The sequence below is a fragment of the Patiria miniata genome, unplaced genomic scaffold (genome assembly GCF_015706575.1).
Source record: "Patiria miniata isolate m_02_andy unplaced genomic scaffold, ASM1570657v1 HiC_scaffold_7, whole genome shotgun sequence".
NCBI lineage: Eukaryota > Metazoa > Echinodermata > Asteroidea > Valvatida > Asterinidae > Patiria > Patiria miniata.
In genome coordinates this window covers 12,324,265-12,343,834 of record NW_024037074.1, presented here as the reverse complement: position 1 = coordinate 12,343,834, position 19,570 = coordinate 12,324,265, and the positions used below count along the sequence as shown (strand labels likewise).

The 19,570-nt window shown below is 43.6% G+C and overlaps 1 protein-coding gene across 1 annotated transcript in view; it reads right to left on the bottom strand.

Moving 5' to 3' along the window:
• The window catches only part of LOC119745907 (dynein heavy chain 5, axonemal-like), a 79,355-nt gene that overhangs the window by 53,485 nt on the left and 6,300 nt on the right, over positions 1 to 19,570 (bottom strand). The window contains exons 9-38 of the mRNA XM_038222589.1: positions 19,284 to 19,557; positions 18,543 to 18,663; positions 18,096 to 18,400; positions 17,897 to 17,981; positions 17,519 to 17,720; positions 16,682 to 16,809; positions 15,929 to 16,196; positions 15,200 to 15,521; positions 14,482 to 14,702; positions 13,917 to 14,209; positions 13,212 to 13,387; positions 12,828 to 12,984; positions 12,163 to 12,375; positions 11,756 to 11,869; positions 11,098 to 11,229; positions 10,477 to 10,586; positions 10,259 to 10,355; positions 9,783 to 9,957; positions 8,597 to 8,778; positions 7,938 to 8,137; positions 7,518 to 7,803; positions 6,876 to 7,010; positions 6,156 to 6,380; positions 5,015 to 5,123; positions 4,557 to 4,684; positions 3,638 to 3,805; positions 2,933 to 3,070; positions 2,320 to 2,543; positions 1,472 to 1,558; positions 116 to 267 (exon numbers count right to left, since the gene is read on the bottom strand). Of these exons, the coding sequence (XP_038078517.1) occupies positions 116 to 267; positions 1,472 to 1,558; positions 2,320 to 2,543; positions 2,933 to 3,070; positions 3,638 to 3,805; positions 4,557 to 4,684; positions 5,015 to 5,123; positions 6,156 to 6,380; positions 6,876 to 7,010; positions 7,518 to 7,803; positions 7,938 to 8,137; positions 8,597 to 8,778; positions 9,783 to 9,957; positions 10,259 to 10,355; positions 10,477 to 10,586; positions 11,098 to 11,229; positions 11,756 to 11,869; positions 12,163 to 12,375; positions 12,828 to 12,984; positions 13,212 to 13,387; positions 13,917 to 14,209; positions 14,482 to 14,702; positions 15,200 to 15,521; positions 15,929 to 16,196; positions 16,682 to 16,809; positions 17,519 to 17,720; positions 17,897 to 17,981; positions 18,096 to 18,400; positions 18,543 to 18,663; positions 19,284 to 19,557 (5,427 nt within the window). The remainder of the gene's footprint in view (positions 1 to 115; positions 268 to 1,471; positions 1,559 to 2,319; positions 2,544 to 2,932; positions 3,071 to 3,637; positions 3,806 to 4,556; positions 4,685 to 5,014; positions 5,124 to 6,155; positions 6,381 to 6,875; positions 7,011 to 7,517; positions 7,804 to 7,937; positions 8,138 to 8,596; positions 8,779 to 9,782; positions 9,958 to 10,258; positions 10,356 to 10,476; positions 10,587 to 11,097; positions 11,230 to 11,755; positions 11,870 to 12,162; positions 12,376 to 12,827; positions 12,985 to 13,211; positions 13,388 to 13,916; positions 14,210 to 14,481; positions 14,703 to 15,199; positions 15,522 to 15,928; positions 16,197 to 16,681; positions 16,810 to 17,518; positions 17,721 to 17,896; positions 17,982 to 18,095; positions 18,401 to 18,542; positions 18,664 to 19,283; positions 19,558 to 19,570) is intronic.

Genomic DNA, 19,570 nt, shown 5'->3' with positions numbered 1-19,570 from the left:
TTGTCCATGTGCTCAGTGGGTGAGGCTCAATAACCCCAGTCTATTGGTTCCAAGAAGAGTTGGTAGGTGTTGAGGAGTATTGGCATGGCAATCAGGGGTAACAATGATGCCTTACGCATGGCACTGCCTGGCTGGACGATGGATCCTTGTGAGCTTGCTCGGGACAGCTCCATCCGCTCCTCTTTGGTCAGTTTGCGGCCGAGGTGGGCGTGCTGGACGGCCGAGGATAAGCCACCGATGCTGAAGAGCTGATGATACTCCTTGGACCTAAGCGGAGATAATATAAAGATAGTCAGAGAAATCTTGGAATTTTCTCTGATTCAATAAAATTTGACTTTGATAGAGATGTTCTGATGCCAGAAAGATCAGTGGTTGGCCGGTAATACATCTGCACCAGTTAGTGGGAGGTCTTGGGTTCATGTCCGACTCATTAGCTTGGGAATTTTGTTTCTCTGCTGTAAGATTTTGTACTTTTGCTGAAAGATTTGCTAAAAGATATGGGCTAAGTTCACGAAATGAAACTAAAATATGTGCATATTTAGCTAATTCTATCTACAACTTTGATATGTGAGCATGAATGGTCAAGATCTAAATTATGGAAATTTCATTTTTCAAATGTACAAAATCTAGTGTAGATATAAGCAAGCGTGCAATGACACAGTGTTAGAGTTTGCCTGCTCTGAGAGAGGTAGCACATTTTTGTCCAGGCGCAGTTTATTTCACAAGTGGTGATTCACCAGTATTTTGCCAACAAAAGTGCACTGCCAACAACCAGAGCCAATCAGGGCATTCGTCAGCAGTCACATGTCTCACTTTAAGCCAATCAAGTGAAAGATATGTCAGTCACCCCAAAACTGACAGATTAAGCCATTATCACCGCAAAATTCGAACTCAATAATAACATCATATTAGAGAAACCAAAGATTTTTGAAGACCGCATCATTATAAATTTTTGACACAAAAATATTAATCACCCTTCATTGTTTACAATGTACATCAAATCCAAGCATTACAGAATTGGGTCAGTGATTGGTTGATATTTTGAAACTGAAGGTTAAACAACCAATAGAAAAGACTGTTAGATATGCTGGCAGGCACCTAAAAATCTCAAGCAAATGAATGAATGTTAGTTTATCAGAAACAAAATATATAAAAAGTTATCATGATTTTTGAAAATTAAACCATACATTTGTTAGTCTCCACCAAAATTTAATAAAAGCTTAATAACATGAAGTAACGGTAGCTTTTTTCTAAAAGTCCTGTAACTATCAAAATCTAGCAGAACAAGCTGTTGGAACTCGCTCTCTGCATGCCATGGAGGAAGTGTGAAAAGAGCGAATAGGGTGGGATTAGAGGCTTGGCTCAGATTTGAAAAAATTAAAGTGCAAGAAAAGAGAAATATGAGCTGCTGCTTCACGTCATGTCTTGTGCAAAGTGCTAATGTGCTAGGTTTTAGAATGCCAATCCCTACCCTTCCACATCGCGCCATGATCCTACGGCGTGCAATAGAACGCTGATCATGTTTTTGATGTTAAACACTGGGTGCTCATCTGGGGTCCTGGGAGTGTTATTTTGGGGGCGGGGTTAAGGAGAAATGGAGGGAGGGAGATGGGAAAACAAAGGAGGGGAGGAGCATGCGGGTAGAATTAGAGGGGGGTGAGTAAACAAATAAAATTTATATTTCATGCAATGGATGACGTTTGGGTTTTGCTGACCGTTGATTCAAATGAATATTAGAAATTTTAGCATTAGTTGGGCATGTTTGTAAATAATATGGTAATTTTCATTATGTTATGCTTGCATTCCATTAATATTTAAATGTATGTTATCTACCAAATTTATCAAGTTAATCAAGTATGGCTTCCCTGTAACGCAATGGGTTGGCTAAATCCAGCCCACTGTGTAGGCCACATGCATGAAAAGACGTCACGCGAATAGCATTTCCTAATTGACTGAATATTGTGTTCTCTGTGACTGGCTTGCCTTTTCTTATTTACAAGACTGTTTAAGAAGTAAATGACGTTTAGGTCATTCTTTAAATTTTGGGTCCAAAATGTGGCATTTTTCCCATGCCTGTTACCTTGGTACTTTGTAATTTGCCATTGAGGTATCATTAAGAATGACATCACACAATTTGTTGGGTAATTGGTAATTAATAATCAATCTTTGAGGACGACTGCATTAAGGAGTGCATCAGCATTATAAAATCACAGATGTCAGATGTAACAGGGACGGGACAAAAAAGTTGACCCATCATTTATAGAATGCCATTTTTGTGTAAGTGCTAATGGTTAAAAACAAATTAACTTTGGAACTTACAGTTGTTCTTTGCACTGTTGGGCCACCATCTTCAGTCTGTCGGCCAGCATCCGGGGGGATCGGAAGCCGTAGGCCGCGCAGCGAGCCTTGAGAATGAGGGAGTAGTCTGGCTTGACTAGCGCCACCGTACGGAAGAGGAGTTTGATGTCCACGGGGATGCCCGCTGGCGGAGAGGTCTGGTTGTTGACGGTGATGAAGAGGGCTATGCCGCTCTTCAACATCACCTGATGAAAAAAATTGGTCAGAAATCAAGAATCAGTGTAGAAAATGACTGGAATTGTCTCCAAAAAAAATAAGGACCTAAGAATCTACAAGCATGCTGGTCAGGGGTAGCGATATTTTGGATAGCATTTTGATACTACAATAGAAATATGTTGTGATTTCTAGTTCTGCTTGATCTGCATTCGAAAATGCAAAAAGTTACGGCTCCTTTGGACACAATTTAGCATCAGCAAAAGAGTCAAGAAAATGGAAGATTCCATCCGCCATCTTGGAAAACCAACCATCTTGGAAAAAAAAAAAAAAAAAAAAAAACGCCTCCTTCATTTAAAAAAAGCCCCGACGAGAAACCATTTTTTTTTTCACTTGTGTCACTGTGACCTTTGACCCTTACCTCTTCTCCATCTCCCAGGATGCAATGCCTGCTCCTGGCTCGCAAGGCAGCCATGATGGCGTGGACATGATCCAGCACCATGGCGATGGCGTCTGACTGGAGTAGTTGGAACTCATCGAAGCATCCCCAACAGCCATCCTGACAATACAAGACAGGGAGAATAAGGCGAAGTAAAAAAAAAAAACATGTTTAGCGTCCCCGCCCGCTTCCTTTTTAGAGGCCGCCTCCTTTTTTTTTTTTTTTTTTTTTTTTTTTTAAAGACAAAAATTGATAAATTTTAACGATCTCTGACGAAAGAAATCGTATTTTTAGACTTTTATACCGTGTATAAAGCTGTGGAAATAGTCAATGAGTCCAAGTGGCGGCCATTTTGAAAAAAGCTGGTAACCATCTTGAAAAATAGCCCGGCCGCGTTGTCTTGAAAAATGTGTCGGGCGGCCATTTTGAAAAAAAAAAAAAAAAAAAAAAGGGCCTCCTCCTTCCTTTTTGTCAAAGAGGCAGGACGCTAAACATGTTTTTTTTTTATTTTGCCTAAGAGCAGATGAGGTATTAAAAGTAGGCAATAACAAAAACTTTTCCCTGTTTATGACCTTGTTGTTATTTTTCAATGTCATGGCTACAAACGACGATATGTACCCTTGACCCCCCGACATAGGCAGCTACAGCATCAACAGCAACAAAAGAAGCAGCAACAAATCTCCTTACCATAGCCAGGCCTTGTAGTATCTTGCCCAGCGCTGCAGGGTCACTCTGCCCTGAGCATCCAAACACAGCTAGGTACTGGCCAAGCATGAACGCAAATCCTTTGGCTGTCTCCGTCTTGCCAACTCCGGTACCACCAGTGACAGCACAGTTCTTGAATTGCTTCATGGCCTGGGAAAAAACGGAGAAAAAACTGAAACTTTTCAAAATTTTAATTTCTAGATGAATTCTTCGAAGTACATACACAGTTCACAGGTAGTGAAATACTGTGGCCTTGTGATTATGCAGATTGTGAGTTCTATTCCAGCCTGTAGAGTGCAGTGTGGTGTCCTTGGGCAAGCCACATTTCAGTAACTGCTTCTCTACAGCGATGAGCAACAGTGCGAGTTGATTGGTTAAATTAAATTAGCTTCCAATGTTAAAGTGGAGAGAGTTGCCTAGTGGCTAGGGTTAGTGACTCATGACTAGAGGGTCAGGGGTTCGAATCCAGCTGCTGGTCATGTGTTGTGTCCTTGGGCAAGCCACTTCATCCTCACTTGCCTCTCTCCACCCAGGAGTATAAATGGGCACCAGCATTAGCTGGGGAGTAACCTGCGATGGACTAGCATCCCATCCAGGGGGAGTAGAAATATTCTCCGTCGTTTCATGCTACTGAAAGCTAAGATAAATGCCGGCCTGATGGGCCACATTGGCTTGTGACAGACTTTATTTGTTTTTACCATGTTTGAGTAGACTTTAAAGCTCAAGAAATTGCTATTATTAAACACTACGGATTTCCTGAACAAGTGCCTTCAATCCCCCTCGTTGCAAAACTAAACAGCGCCCTCGTCAGTTGATTCACTGAGTCAATATGTAAAAACCAGTGCAAAAGAAACCCACAACCAAAGGCAAACAAATTAAGAAACCAGACGATTTTACTTACCAAAGCCATAGTGAGGAAGCATCTTTCAGTCACAGGAGTGAGTACCAATGAGGCTTGGCCTCCGTAGAACTCGGAGCCGTACGTGAAACGCTCGTCAAGCATGTATATCTGAGGGACAACTCGGCCAGCTATAAGAGAAAATTGAAAATATAACTCAGATACAGTAATCCCAATATGGCTCCAATTGTGATAGTGACCAATGTTTATAAATACACCTCAATGTGGTAAAATATAAGGAAAGTACTCTCTCGTCCTAGGAACACCCTGTCAATACATGACAATCAATTAAACATGGAGTGACACGTCTCTAAAAACACTGGTGTTCTTTTATATTTTTAATTTTTGATTGGGCAGTTTCCACAGAGAAACACATAAGCAGAACTCTTGTTCATGATTCAAAACAACAAAAAGCTGATGATGGAATAATGGCTGCTGAGTTTGTTGGAGGGTCAACCTACCATGGAAGTGATGGTAGAATCTGATGCATCGCCTCCACTCAAAGTCTCCGATCTCCCTCAGCTTCCTGTTGCTCATTTGCTCCAGGGTGTCGCGGAGGTATAAAGATTGCTGGAGGCCAAAACAAAATGTCACCGATCGTAACAAGTTGTTGATAATCAAATCTAGTTTTAAAATCAATGGCACTCCAGCAAAGATACAACACTAAAATGGCCTCCAGAGATTACCCTCGGTATGAGATTATGAGACTAGAACCTCGTGAGGATATGTAGTGAGGTTAACATTCATGTAAGGTTATAGAGATTGGTGTTTCGAGATGGGTGGCCATCTTGCTCTGAGAAGCTAATATGTTAATATGTCTTCCTTGTAACTTTCCCTTTTGTATGTTTAAGAGATAATTCATTTCTGGTTTATAATAGCCTTCAGTAACCTTCCTGGAGGTCCCCAGAATATCGTAAAAACTACCAGACTCTCCAACCACAACATGTTTTTTTTTTTAAATATCTTTAAGGTTTGACCAAAACCACAAGGTTGCCTTCATGAAGTAGACCCACAGCAACGGTAGTCTTAAGAATTCACACTTGACATACAGCGAACATTCTCTTTAACCTCAGCCTCTACAGCGGTATCACGTGGTTATCCGTCATCTTTCAGGTTTTTCCAAACCCAAACCTCTGTGAGGCTCCCCTCGTGGGGTTAACCTCTCAGTGAGGTTCCTCATAAGAGTTTCGCAAAGGTGAATATACAGGATATACTCACAACAACCAAACCTCTTTGAGGCTCCCCTCGTGGGGTTAACCTCTCAGCAATGTTCCTCATAAGAGTTTCACAAAGGTGAATACACGATATACTCACAACAACCAAACCTCTGTGAGGCTCCTCTTGTGGGGTTAACCTCTCAGCAATGTTCCTCATAAGAGTTTCGCAACGGTAAATACACGATATACTCACAACAACCAAACCTCTGTGAGGCTCCCCTCGTGGGGTTAACCTCTCAGCAATGTTCCTCATAAGAGTTTCACAAAGGTGTATACAGGATATACTCACAACAACCAAACCTCTGTGAGGCTCCCCTCGTGGGGTTAACCTCTGAGCAATGTTCCTCGTAAGAGTTTGGCAAAGGTGAATACAGGATATACTCACAGCAATCAGACTCTCCAGTCTCAGCCTCTGCAGGGGCGTCATGTGCTCATCCAGCGTCTTCCAGGTCCCCCTGGTCAGTGCCATAGCCAGCCGCCCCATCGTCGTGCCGAACTTCTTGGCGGAGTTAGCGATGGCCTTCCGTTCATTCCTGATCTCCATGATGCCTAGCTCGCACTCCTTGGTCCAGTACATCAGGAGGCCTAGTCCGGCCACTTGCATTGGGAACTGAAGGAGGTAAAAAAGCACAATCCTTTTAGACAGTCGTTCCAAAGTCGTAAGGAAAAGGTAAAGGTCTCATAGTCATTACTGGCCGTAGGGGCAGTGGGATGTTAGAGGTTCACTGTGTCTTGGGCGCGGCATATGACTGGCGGTGCCCAGTCCTCTCCTCTTGCCGTCTTACCTTCCCTGAACGAATCAGGTACCCATTTTGCTGTTTGGTCGTAAGAGAGAGTTTTTCCAGTTTTGGTCCGAATGAGATTCGAACCCCCAACCTTCCACTCTGTAGATCCCCGCTTCAACTGCTCGGCTACAAGGCCCCAGAGTCATGTAGGACTAAATAGTATTAGGAGCAATTCTAGTTGACCCAAAGAGATTATGGTTTAAGACAAGCAAACTCTATTGACTAGGCTTTCAAAACTCAAATTTTCTTGCATTTCCGAAAGCTCCATCATCTTACGGTGACACCTAGAGTCATGCAGAGAGCTCTCTGATGGGTCATACCTTGCCAGCTAGCTCCTCGATGGGTAGACCCGCCTCCACGTCCTCTATCATCTTACAGACGTTGGAGTAGACTGTCTTACTGATGGATTCCTTCAAGGCGTGCAGCCAGATCTCAACACTGTCTTTGAGTGATACCTTGAAGAAAATAAAAACAAAGAATTATCTCGTAAATAAGATCAACTACTGGCGTTTTTCAGTTTGAGAGTGTGGCTTGGTTGTTAGGGTTTGTGACTCGTGATCAGAGGGTCAGGGGGTCGAATCCTGCTGCTGGTTATATGTTGTGTCCTTGGGCAAGCCGCCTAACCTCCACTTGCCTCTCTCCACCCAGGAGTATAAATATAGCTGGGGAATGACCTGCGATGGACTAGCATCCCGTCCCGGAGAATAGATATATTCTCATTCATTTTATGCCAAGGAACTTTATGCTGGCCTGATGGGCCATATTGGCTTGTGACAAACTTGACTTTACTTTCACCTGTGTTTTCAGTCAAAATGTAAAAATCTTATACAATGGAAAGATTTTGTTAAACCGGTAAGTCGTTTTAAACGTTTTTTGTACACGATGTATGGAACATTTGTCTTTTAAAATTTTTTTTCACAATATTTTGTGAAAGAGGCAAGTCGTCATCAGCCAATTCTCACCTCTTCGTCCAACTGGAGAACCTCCGTCTCCTTCGAGATGACCGCCACGGCCTGCATCAGGTACTCTGACTGGATCCCACCCCCTCCCGTGACCCCGCCGACCATGCTCTCCCCAAGGGTCATGCGCGACTGCTGGTGGGAGGTGTAGACCGAGGAGTCGGTGCGTAGCGGGGAGTGGCGCTCCCGGGTGCTGTGGTAGGACTTCTCTGGGGAGGAGTTGGCGCTCTGGGGGACGGAGAAGGGGAGTTGCTCCAGGCGGATGTCGAAGACACTGTTGAAGATGCATCTGTGGAGGTTGGAAGTTGAGGAATTTAGACTTTTAGACCCATCACATGCTACCTTCCTTGCAAGTCACATCCAGCAAGAGAAACCACCAACCTGATAATTGTTTTTTAACTCGACTCTCTCTCTGAATCTTACCTGAGATGGGGTCTGACCGACTCCAGATCAAACGGCCGGCTCAAGATGGCCAGCAGGACTGGGTCAGAGAGGAAGTAGAATCTCGGGAAGGCCTGTCGCTTCTTGTCCAGGTATCCCATCAAGGACTTGAAGCAGATTTCGAGCTCCTCGTAGATGTGTCGCAGGACGACGCCCTTGGGAACCTCCCCTCCGTAGGTGCACTGTTAAGACAGAAATGCATGGTCTCATTGAGAAAAGAGGGCCAATTGAGTACTGGGCCCAATTGAGTACAGGGCCTAACCCATCAAGGGCTTGAAGCATCCAGCTCATGATTGATGTGTCTCAAGACGAAATCCTTGGGTACCTCGCCACCATAGGTGCACTGTCAAGATAGAAATACATGGCCCAACTGAGTACATTTCCCAATTGAGTACGTGGTCCAATTGAGCATTTGGCCCGATTGACTAGAGTCTAGTTTCATAAACTGCTCACAGATGGCCCAATTGAGTACGTGGCCCAATTGAATATGGGCCCAATTGAATACACCCCCCAATTGAGTACACAGCTCAACTGAGGGCCTAATTTCGTAACTTTTCCACGGATAGATCAGACAAAATGCAATGAAGATATATTGTGTTACATAGTGGGATGGTTTGCGCTACAAAATTTGAAAAGCGTACTTGTAAGACATTCCTGGTGTCGTAGGCTCTCTTCATGATCTTCGTCCAGCTCTTGTCAATCCGATTGAACCTCTTGGCTTCCTGGGGTAGGTCCTTAGCCGTGCGTCCCACGCTGAACACGGCCTCCAGGTACTGCCAGACATCTTGCACTTCCAGCCACTGCTCTAGGACTTCTGCTACCCCTGAAAGTCAGCATATGAATGCACATCCGTGTTAAGCAAGGAAGTTGAACCTGAGACCGTTGGATTGCAGTTCCAGTGCTCCACCAACCGGAACCAATTTCGACAGAGCTTTTCAGAACACACATTTGGTAAGCACAGAAAACTTTTGATGCGGAATTTTGCTAAAAGTTTTAATTTGTTTAGAAAATACACGTATTCTCTGTTTTGAACTTTGTACAAGTTTGCAATATGATCAACAGTCAATTTACTGTGGTGAGGTGCTTTCCCGTAAAATAAACTAAAAATTGATACATGGTCTTGCTAGGCAGAAAGTCAAACTGGTGCTATACCTTGCAAAAACAGCACATAGTAATATCTTTAACCATTATTGAAACAAGATGCATAAGAGACAAGAAACATAAAGGTGCTGCATTCATTGACGAGTTGGATTGTGCAAAAGTAACACAGCCAACAACAACATTCTTGTATGTCACCTGTTGAAATTGTTTGAAATATGAATGAGAAATTACGAAATATAACACTGAAATAAAAAAAAGGTGCTGAACAGTGGTACCAAGTGGAGACATGCATAGTGCACAGAAAATAAGGTCAACAGATACATCAAGAATTCATAAATGATGTCTTTACCAGAGAGAATACTTCGTATCAGCTTATGGATGAGGAAAGAACAGAAACGAAATGTTAGTGAAAAATCTATGAGTTTAATGGAAATTGGAGAAAGTTGAGCATCATCTTCACAAACTTTTTATTCCAATGAGTGGTTACGTTGTTACTGTCATGAGAAATCACATGACCACATCCCATGACCAATCACATGACCTGCCTTCATGACCTATCACATGACCATCCGAGGAACAACCACACTCTTGTGTAATTACATGGCCATTTATGACGACTCTGATGACCACCCTCTCAACAGTCACATGACCCGTCACATGACAAATCACATGACCACTCTCATGACCAATCACATGACAATCCTCTTCACCAATCACATCTCTTACCTTTGAGTTTCTCTGCCCATCCTGCTGCCTCCTCCCTGAGTGGTCCGATGAACCTAGACGTCAGCATGTTAGCCAGGAGAGCCTGGGCGTTCTCCAGCTGCTCCAAGAGATGTTCCGAGTTATCCTTCTCAAGGTAGATGGGGCCTCGCTTCTTGTATTCCTCAAAGGACAGAACCTAAGAATTGAAAATATATTTATGCCATAATCAGATTCTTGATCTATTAACAATAACATGTTCAAATTTGGAAAAGTTTGATCTCCAATTGTTTGTGACCATCTGAGCCCAATTTCATGAAGTTGATAAGCAGAAACTTGCTAAGCACATAAAATATCTGCTAAGCAAAAGTGGGTCACCGGCCAAAATATTATGCAATACATGTTGCTTGTGACTGGTTCTCTGCTAATTTTTGCTAAGCGCATAAATTTGCAAGTGTTTTTTGCTTAGCAACTCTTGAAATTCTGGCTCCATCTTTTACCTGTTCTGTCCACTCTTCTTCCGTGATGCGCAGCTTGACTTCAAGTTCTTGCTCCTTGCTGGCACAGCGGCAAATGTCTTCAATCTCTACCTGATGCCTACGAATAATCACAATCAGACCGATTTTTAACAAACGCTGAAAGATTTTAACTGATAATACCTGAAAGATAATACAAGCATTTGCCAAGCTTATCTCGGAGATTGAGGGTATGGACTTACTCGATGAGTCCGATGTCCAAGATGTGAAGAAGCTTGAAGACGTTGGCTTCTAGTTGGAAGGAGCTGCCCGTCACGGACATGACTTGCAGCCAGTGACGATTACGTATCTCCTGTAATCAACAAGATTTGAGTCAGTAACGTGTCAGCAAAGGTCACAAAGGGGCAAGTTGACCACACTCCTTGTTTCTTTTCGCTTTGTTTCTAAACGGTCCAGGATTTCATGGAGATCTTCCACTGCTCTCAACGACAGTACTCCTTTAAAACTGTTCCAATGTTAGGGATGGATCTAAGTTTTGCTCAAAGGGGTGGGGTTAGCTGTAAATGGATTCTGAAGGGGTGCTCCTGCTAGGGGGTCGAGGGGAATAATCTGCCAAGAAATTTTGAAATCAAAGAACTTTCTCCTACATTCTTGGGCATCCTTTAAGAGAATTCATGACATTCATATTGATTTTTTGTTTTGCTGTTTTTGAGTGTGTTTCGTTTTTGGATATTTGGGGCAGGGCCATATTCAGAAAAGTTAGAAATGTATTAAAAGTGCTTTCTCCAGCATTTTGAGGCATCTTCTAAGAGACTTACAGAATATGAAGACTGAATTTCTAAGCCTACTGTGTTAGCACGTACCTTTGAGGCCAGCTTGTGCAGTATCGGGAAGACGTCCAGATAGAACTTGATGGAGCTCTTCATCTCATTGTAGGCATCCCAGTCCTTGAGCTTGTCAGGGAGATTCTGGCATTCCTCCCAGTAATTCTCAACCTACAGTGAAGCAAAAATTAAACTAAGCACTGCAAACACTTTGGATCAACCAAAGAACAATAAAATGCTGACAGAGTTGTCGTAGAGTCCATCATAGTTCTGGTCTGAAGTTAATCACAATTCACTTCACAAGTCCATTCAAAGAAGGAGAACATTATTAAGCAAAGGAATGTTTCTTCATATTTCTTTGAATAGCTTGTGATTCGAGTTGTGATGGACTTGTGAGGACTTGTGATGGACCCAACTACAGCAATGGACATAAAGAAAGAGGAGGGTTTGAGGAGGGTCTGAAATGGGGCATTTGTGGATAAGGCTTCCATTTTTGTCATTGGCGTAATACAGAGAATGGCCGTGGCCGTATACAAAAATGCCAAATTCAGACACAGATCAAATGAGAACATTCTAGCTCTATTTAGAAAATTCCTTTCAGAATTTGGCTTGTTCCAAGCAAAACTACATCATTTTAATGACTGAAGAAAAATATCCATATTGAAAAACCTTGAAAACATAAAGACATGTTAAGTACCTCTCTGTTAGCTTTCTCCAGATCCACGTCCGCCCAGAGCTTGTCCCGAAACTGAGAGTCAAAGGCGATGAACTTCTGGAAGAGGCCGTACAGAAGACCAAGCAGGTCTAGTTCCTGTAAGACAACAAGACAATTCACATCAATGTGACGTTACAGTCTGGATCCAAGTCTTCGGAGTAAATTTATTTAATCCCATCACAAGGCTGCATCTGAATTAACATGGCTATGGCTAGCTGTATCACACATGTCTATGGGAAATGGCTTCAGCCGCTTCCATAGTCATGTGTAATTGCAAGTCGTAGCCAATTAAATCAGACATGGTTATACAATGACTCAATGGCATTTAGGAACACTGCAATGCAATGCAAATGTTCTTATGCAATTGCAATTGAAATAAGATATCCTACTTCTCCGGTCTTGTCCAGTTCCGGGAAAGGCTTGCAGATGATGCCGAATAGTCTGGAGACGGAGTCCAGGGTCCTGCGCTTGGAGTCATACAGCTTGAATATCTCCTGGAACTCGTGGAGTCTGGACACAGCCTCTGCGGGCTGGACGCCGGGCACGGCCGGGCCCTGGGAGTCAAAACTGTTGCGGAATTGAATGACTTCCACGACAAAGAGCTGAAAATAACAAACACAGAGGGATCATTAAAAATATGAATTACAATAAAAATTGCCCAAAGCAGAAATAGAACCTACAATCTTCAAAACAACAAACCGGTGGCCCTACCAACTGAGCTATGCAGTTACGTGTTAGCAGTCTGACAGAGTCCGACTCATGAGTGATGGGTTCAAATCCTGGCGGGAACATGGAGTTTGCGATCTTGGGCAAGACACTTTACTACAACTGCCTCTTTCCACCTAGGAGTATAAACATGAGGAACATGCGAGGGCTGGACACCAAATTGCGCTGATCTAGAGCTGTCGCAAATAAACAGATCTCGTGGCCTGATGAATAGAGGTATTGATAAGAATCAACATCGGTGTAAAGCGCTACATAAGCACTCCATTATTGTTTGTTTTTTTAACCAAAATCAGGTTTTGGTGAACCCTCATAAAGACGACATCCGTACCTTGACTTGTTTATCCAGCTCCTGCTCAAACGCTCCTCTGCGCTCCCGCAGCAGTTTGACCCGGCACTGCTCAGCCAGGTCGATGACCTCTTGCCATTTGTCTCTCAGTTGCTCCACCTCTTCGACCTCCGAGCGAGGAAGTCGAAGTTTGTAACTCCTGAAATACAATATTAATTTCACCTCTTGTTTTAGTACCTGTACAATTAGTACCTTGATTCACAATTTTTTTCTGTCGTCAAAAAAATAATTTCTTCTCATCAACTTGGTATTGTAAAGGAATTGCATTCAACTTTTAACTAGTAATTCTACAGCCATTTCTTGTCTACTGGATTGAAACCACAGATTTTAGTCTTGACCTTTAACCTTTAACCCCTGAATACTGACCTGAGGTCGGCATACATGGTCTCAATGGGCAGGTAGATCTTGTCCACTTTGTTCTCCATGTCACGGACCTCCTCCAGCCAGTTCAAGGTGCCGTTCAGCTGGTCCAGGGTCACCACCTCGGCGGTCAGTCGGGTCCGGACGTTGTTGCGGTACATGACCGCTTGGTCCAGACGCCTCTGTAGTGGGAAGGTGACAATAGTTTAACCCAAGACTTGAAAAACAATGGGAATATGGTAAAATATAAAAATAACATTTGGATATTTGATAGGCAGGAAACCCAATATGGAATCCGTGCACAAGTACATCCTTAAAAGTGAAACATCTACTTTCCCAAATAACAATGTTGTGCTTCTGCAGTGCAGTGTCTTAACGAGCTTCATAATTATTATCTCTGTTCTTCACAAGACTAATTTATGCAGCAGTTTAAGATCAGCAAAAGATATGTTATAAACCCTGCAAGTACCCTTTATACTCCTTGGTAGAGAGGCAATTGTGGTAAAGTATCTCGCCCAAGAACACAATCACCATAATCACTGTCAGGGATCAAACTCTCATACCACTGCCCATGAGCTGGACCCTGATAACATTGGACCATGGCACTTTTTAAAATAAGCATTCCTGTGTTCTTCAGCATGCACTATTCCAGTATTAACTTTTTTGCCTGCCACTTCCCCATTCTGCCCACAGGAGAGCACTCTAACGTACCTTAGCCTCCTCGTGCAGCACCTGGGCGTACTGGGTCTTCCACTGCACGGCAAACCCATACAGAGCATCGGTGATGGGACTAGTCTCCAGACAAACTGATCCGACGGGCAGGATGGACGGCACTGCCTGGATCTTTTCTTCGATGTGAAGGAGCCGCTCGACTTCCTTCTTGATGGCGAAGGTGCCCGGGTCGTTGTCGATGAACTCGTAGTAGGCCGCGTACATGTCGTCCTTCCAGAGGAAGTCGTAGAACTTAAAGTGGAAGAGGTGCTTGTCGATGACGCGCTGGAGATCTGTGGAGGAAAAACATTGACGGTATGGAGATGAGCAAATAATTATCAAATATCAGACAGCAGTATTCATTTTGCTTAGGGGGCAAATGCGACTGAGAAGACAAATATGTGACGTCACAAGTATTTACATTGAAAATATTTCAAGTCAGGAAAATCTTGCTGCAAATTTTTTTTTTCTGACAACAAATTTGCTTCCATTCACATTCACATGTGGTGTGGACCGCCTTATCCCTCCAGCTTTCCCAATTTCCCAAAAATTGTACAATTTTTACCTTCAACGACGCCGTCCAGTTTCCGCATGGTGCTCTCGATGGCCGGTTCCTGGACCACTTCGGTCAGGAAAGGTTCCCCAATGTCTCCTCCAGCCCACCAGCAGATCTTATCGGCGGTGTTCAGGACGACCTCAGCGATGCGGGCCAGGGAGGTCTTGACCGCATCCAGGGTCGGGGAGATGATGATGTTGGGGATGGAGAACTGGACCGCTACTTCAAACCTAAGATGGACGAGGGGTTAAACATTGATGTTTTGGTTTTGGATTTCTGCAACCATTCATATTTGTTTTAAAACAGTTTGCCGTACTAGGATAAAATAAGCTACATTTGTTACTATGAGTAAAACAACACTGACAAGAGATTCTCAAATCATTAGTTATGCAGAATTGAAGTTCTCGTTGGAGTGATGCGACATTCTCTAGCCTAGTTTTCTCAAACTTGTCAAAGCTCTACAAATATTAAGAATGTGAACAGAAAAAAAAATGTTCCATAAAGTAATTTACGTTTCCACTCCTAAAACAAGTGTCATTTTTTTTCCTGAACACTACAGGGTTTTTGGTGTACTTTGATAGTAACTACCTAAAAAACGTATTGTTTACTTCGTCAATATCTGCTTTATATTTGCCAATTCATTTATCAAAATTCAAAACACGAAATGAAATCTACTGATCTGGTATGGGATTGCTTTTACTTTAAGCATAGAGCAAGTTTGACTGACCTGAGGTAAGTTATCTCATGCGTCTTCTCCGACGTCCAGGACATATCAGACAGGAATGACATCGAGGATGTAGCCCTGCTCATCGCCGTGCTGGCCCGGCTGAGTCGGCCCGACATACCGGACATACCCGTGCTTGGCCGGCTATGACTCTTAGCCGGGGTCACTAGGGTGTCTAGCCTGCCGTCTGGGGGTAGTGGGGAGGAGGCCAGCTCGCGACTGATGGCTTCAATGATGCCTTCGCAGCCAGCCGCCTCAGCAAGGGTGATGAGGGTACGACAGATGGAGGACATTACGGCCTGGTAGACTAACTCCGAGTAGTGGTCTGGAAGGGGGAGAAATCAAACAGGATGAAGCTTTATTAAAGGCTTGCAGGATCATTTGCATTTATCCCAAAAGTAACCTTGCAAGTTATTATCAAAAACCCTTCTTGGATTAAATTTCGTACTGGTACTAAACACCATGTTAATTTATTCCATCTGGTTTGCTGTCATTCGAAGAAATCAAGAAATATAGGTTATTCCGCTGAAATGAATTTCTGAATCACTGTTTTGCTCGTAAACCAAAAAAAACCACCTGAAATATCCGTAGAATACTAAAATAGAAGGTAAATTGGATACAAATCCGCATTGAAACTAGATTCCAATAAAAAAAAACCTTCTACGTTTGAAATGAAGTATTGAAATGAAGTTATTGTGGTTTTGGTAACATTATTTGGAAGAACAAACTTACACAATATGTCGCTGATGATTATGTCGTCTCCAGTGTCACCACTGGATGCCTCAGTCCGTGGTGTCAGGTTCATCGCCTGCTTGCCTGAGTGACGTCGCGAGCTAGCGCTGAGGCTCTGCCGGGGGGTGAAGGAGGGGCTACCGGCCCGGCCCAGGAGGATGCCGATCAGGTCGTGGACGGCTTCCTCGATCTGGACAGCCAGGTCGTGGAGCTGGGTGCCACGGTCGCTGACGCTTTCCAGCATGGCTTGGGTGAACTCCGACGGAGGCTGAAAATGACAACAATTAGAATGTGAACCTAGGTCGTGTGGACTGCAAGTAGAGTGCTCTACTAAACTGAGCAAAATTGCAGGCTTGGTGAACTCTGATGGAGGCTTAATGTGAACCTAGGTCCTGTGGACTGCAAGTACAGCAGTCTATGAACTGAGCTACCAAGCGCAAAAATTGTTTGCTTGGGTAAACTCATAAGGAGTACGGAAAAGAAAAGAGAAGTTAGAACCTGAACCCGAGACCTATGGACTGCGAGTCCAGTGTTCTACAGACTGGTCTTGAAATCCCAAATTTCATCAAAAAAGGCCACAAAGGGAAACTAATTATGTTCTCTTTTTAATGTATGAAAAGGTTTTTACAAAGAAATTTACTAGAACCCCAACATAATTCTTTTCTTGATCAACAGCAACTGTCAATAGTTTTTAAGGGTTTTAGTAAATAAAACCACCTGTTTTGAAATTAAGAAGTGCGGTTTGTGTCTTACCCATGACCTGCTGAAGGCAAATTCCGTGTCAAAGAGGAAGAGCTCGCTGATTATCTTGAGCTTGGCATCAATCTTGGTGTCGATAACGTAATTGACGCTGTCCACCTTGTGCTTCAGTTTGGCATTCGCTGCGGGAAAAAAAAGACAACAGAAACACATGTCGATGCCAACATCTACGAGACTTTCAGAAGTTGTTTGGTGAGTGATGTAAAACGGTATCCCTTCCTTGACAAATGTCCAAATTTCTCAAGTTTCAAGCCAGTTTTAATACCATTTTTTTATGTCAGAATTTGAAGCACTCATTGTAAGAATCTTGGATGTTTAAATTGTCAACACAATGTAAAGTTCAATATTAGGTTTTGCCCTTCACCGACGTATAAACACTGTATACTCAGTGTGTTACCTCCTGAGTGAAAGTTGGAAAAAATCACTCGGGTGAGACTCGAACCCACGACCTCCTGCTTTCTAGTGCAAACGTCTTTACCACTCGACCACCGAGCTTACGGGATGGGTTGGCTGGTTCGATGTAAAGTTGTCACACAATGTTCACATGAGAGGTCTGCACCTAATTGGATCGTTCCAGATTTGGCCACAAGTCCCGCCCACCTTTAGTTTGTGTACATAGTCATGATGCTTGAGACTGAGTTTGATTAGGCTACCATTGTCACCTTACCAAAAGCTGCGATCTAATTGGTCAATGCGCAGTTTGATTGACAGGTAGGAGGGGCCCATTGTGCACATGCAGAATAAGTACTGCAGTGCCTTGACATATTTATACTTTTCACAGCAAAGTTGTGCAGACACCCATGCTACAGAGCACAGAACACACTGACTTACCGGTGTGGACTTGGTGCAAGAAAGCATCGATGTTCATGGAGTTCCACGCCAGAGTGGACAGGCCAGGCTGTAAGGTGACCGTCACGTTGTTGATGTGGGGCTTGAACAGACTGCGGACCGGGTCACGGATGGACCCGACGATGTCGTTGAACTCCTTCAGGCAGAGCTCCAGGTGGTTGAAGTAACTCTTGAATCGCTGCTCCTGGAAATTAAAAAATTTCAAATTTTAAAATTGGAAAAAATAATCTCTGACTGCAACTTGAACTTTGGCTGAGTTTACAGATGTTGTCTTACTTAAAACTTTCTGGAGTCCTCATATCAATGTGAATATGAGTGGTAAGGAATGGGGGTATGGATCATGCTTCTAACGTGACCTACCTGTTTCAGAACCATCTGTGCAGAGTCCGGTATGTCGATTCCGAGCCGTTTTAACCAGCGACACTCGTGGATCAACTGTAGAACTCTGCGATGAAATATTTTGAAATATTTCGGTTAATACTGCAGCCTGCCCTAAAAAAAGGTAACATTGACTGAACATTGCTAAATGGTACAGAAATGTTTCAAGCTGACTACCTACCCTTCGTCTGCGTTGACGACCACCTGTCCCGTCTCCGGATGGTTGATCAGCAACGTCGCCCTCAGCCCGGCCTTCGCACTGTCGATGTGGGCCCGCCACTGGGCCAGCCACAGGCTCTCGAACGTGACCACCGCCGTGGCCACACGGTTGTAGAACCGCACTATGCGGGAGAAGTCGCGCAGGTGGGTGACGGCGCGGTTGTCGCGGAAGACCTTCATGGGGTCCTCGATACGCTGGAGGAGCTGGCGGGACCAGGAGATGGCGCCGGCTACCGGGGGAGCATTGCGGATCATCGGTGGATCCTCCTGATGGTAGGGAAAGGTGTGGGGGGAAAAGGTAGGGCATATTAGCCATTAGTGAAAAATATTTTTAAAAACATCCATATTCTGGCTGTTAAAATCTTGGTTGTCATTGATCAACAATCCAAAATCTGACAATCAGGCTAACCTTATATTTCTCGTAGATATTCTTGACTTCTTCCAGATCTGCTTCGTACCAGTTGAAGATGTCCACATATTTCTCAGCAATGGATCGTTTCATTCCCTGACGGTATGCAACAGGGGTGAACCTGGTAACAAAACAAAAATTATCAAAACTGACATGAAGTTTATTTCTGAATGATAAACTAAGAATTTCCTAGTCCAAAGTTGCTTTCCTTCAAAGAGCTTACATAAACCAACTTCAGTTGCTGAATAATCTAGAAAATTGTGTGCTAACCTCGGAGCAGAAGAGTTGTTACCCTTCCATGATTCAGAGACTAAGTACGTAAATGCTTCCACAATAGTGGAAATTTCTATTTTTATGGTTAATTTAACCCTCCCTCTTTGACTGGCAAATTCAACAAAGCAATTCCAGGAGTCAAAATCAATCATTTGACTGTTGTAAAGGTCAAGAGCTCCCTGTTGAGCAGAATTGACTGGCTGTGACTGTTTACTTAACTTGATACATCTAGGCTTCGACTGAAAGAGATTGAAAAGCCAGCTGTGCCTGCCACTTTCCCGCTTTTGTCTGTTGATGGAATTTTCTTAGTCACATTGCTTACAAACACAAAATGTGATCTGACTGTTGGTGACTAGCCTCTGTATAAACACAAGGCAGGTGGACATGATTGAATTTTTGACTGCCTGTTACTGTTTAGACAGAAAGAGGGTTTAACTAACATGAAATTGGAATTTTAAGTTGACTAACCTAGTGATGACATCCAACGCCTCGTGCGTCTTCATCCTACGCATGAACACCGCCTGCAGGTAAGCGCACAGGTACATCTCAATCTGCTGCACGGTGCTCAGGAATTCCTCGTAAGTCTCCCCGAATCGCTCTTTCTCCTTGCCCTCCACATCCAGCATGACGGCCGTGTTGATGTGAGCCGAGAGGAGTTGCTTCATAGTGGTGATGTGGTCCTTGACGATGGAGGAGATGCTAGGGCCTTCATCATCTGCGTCATCCGCGTTGTAGAGCTTTCCTGTAGATAAGTT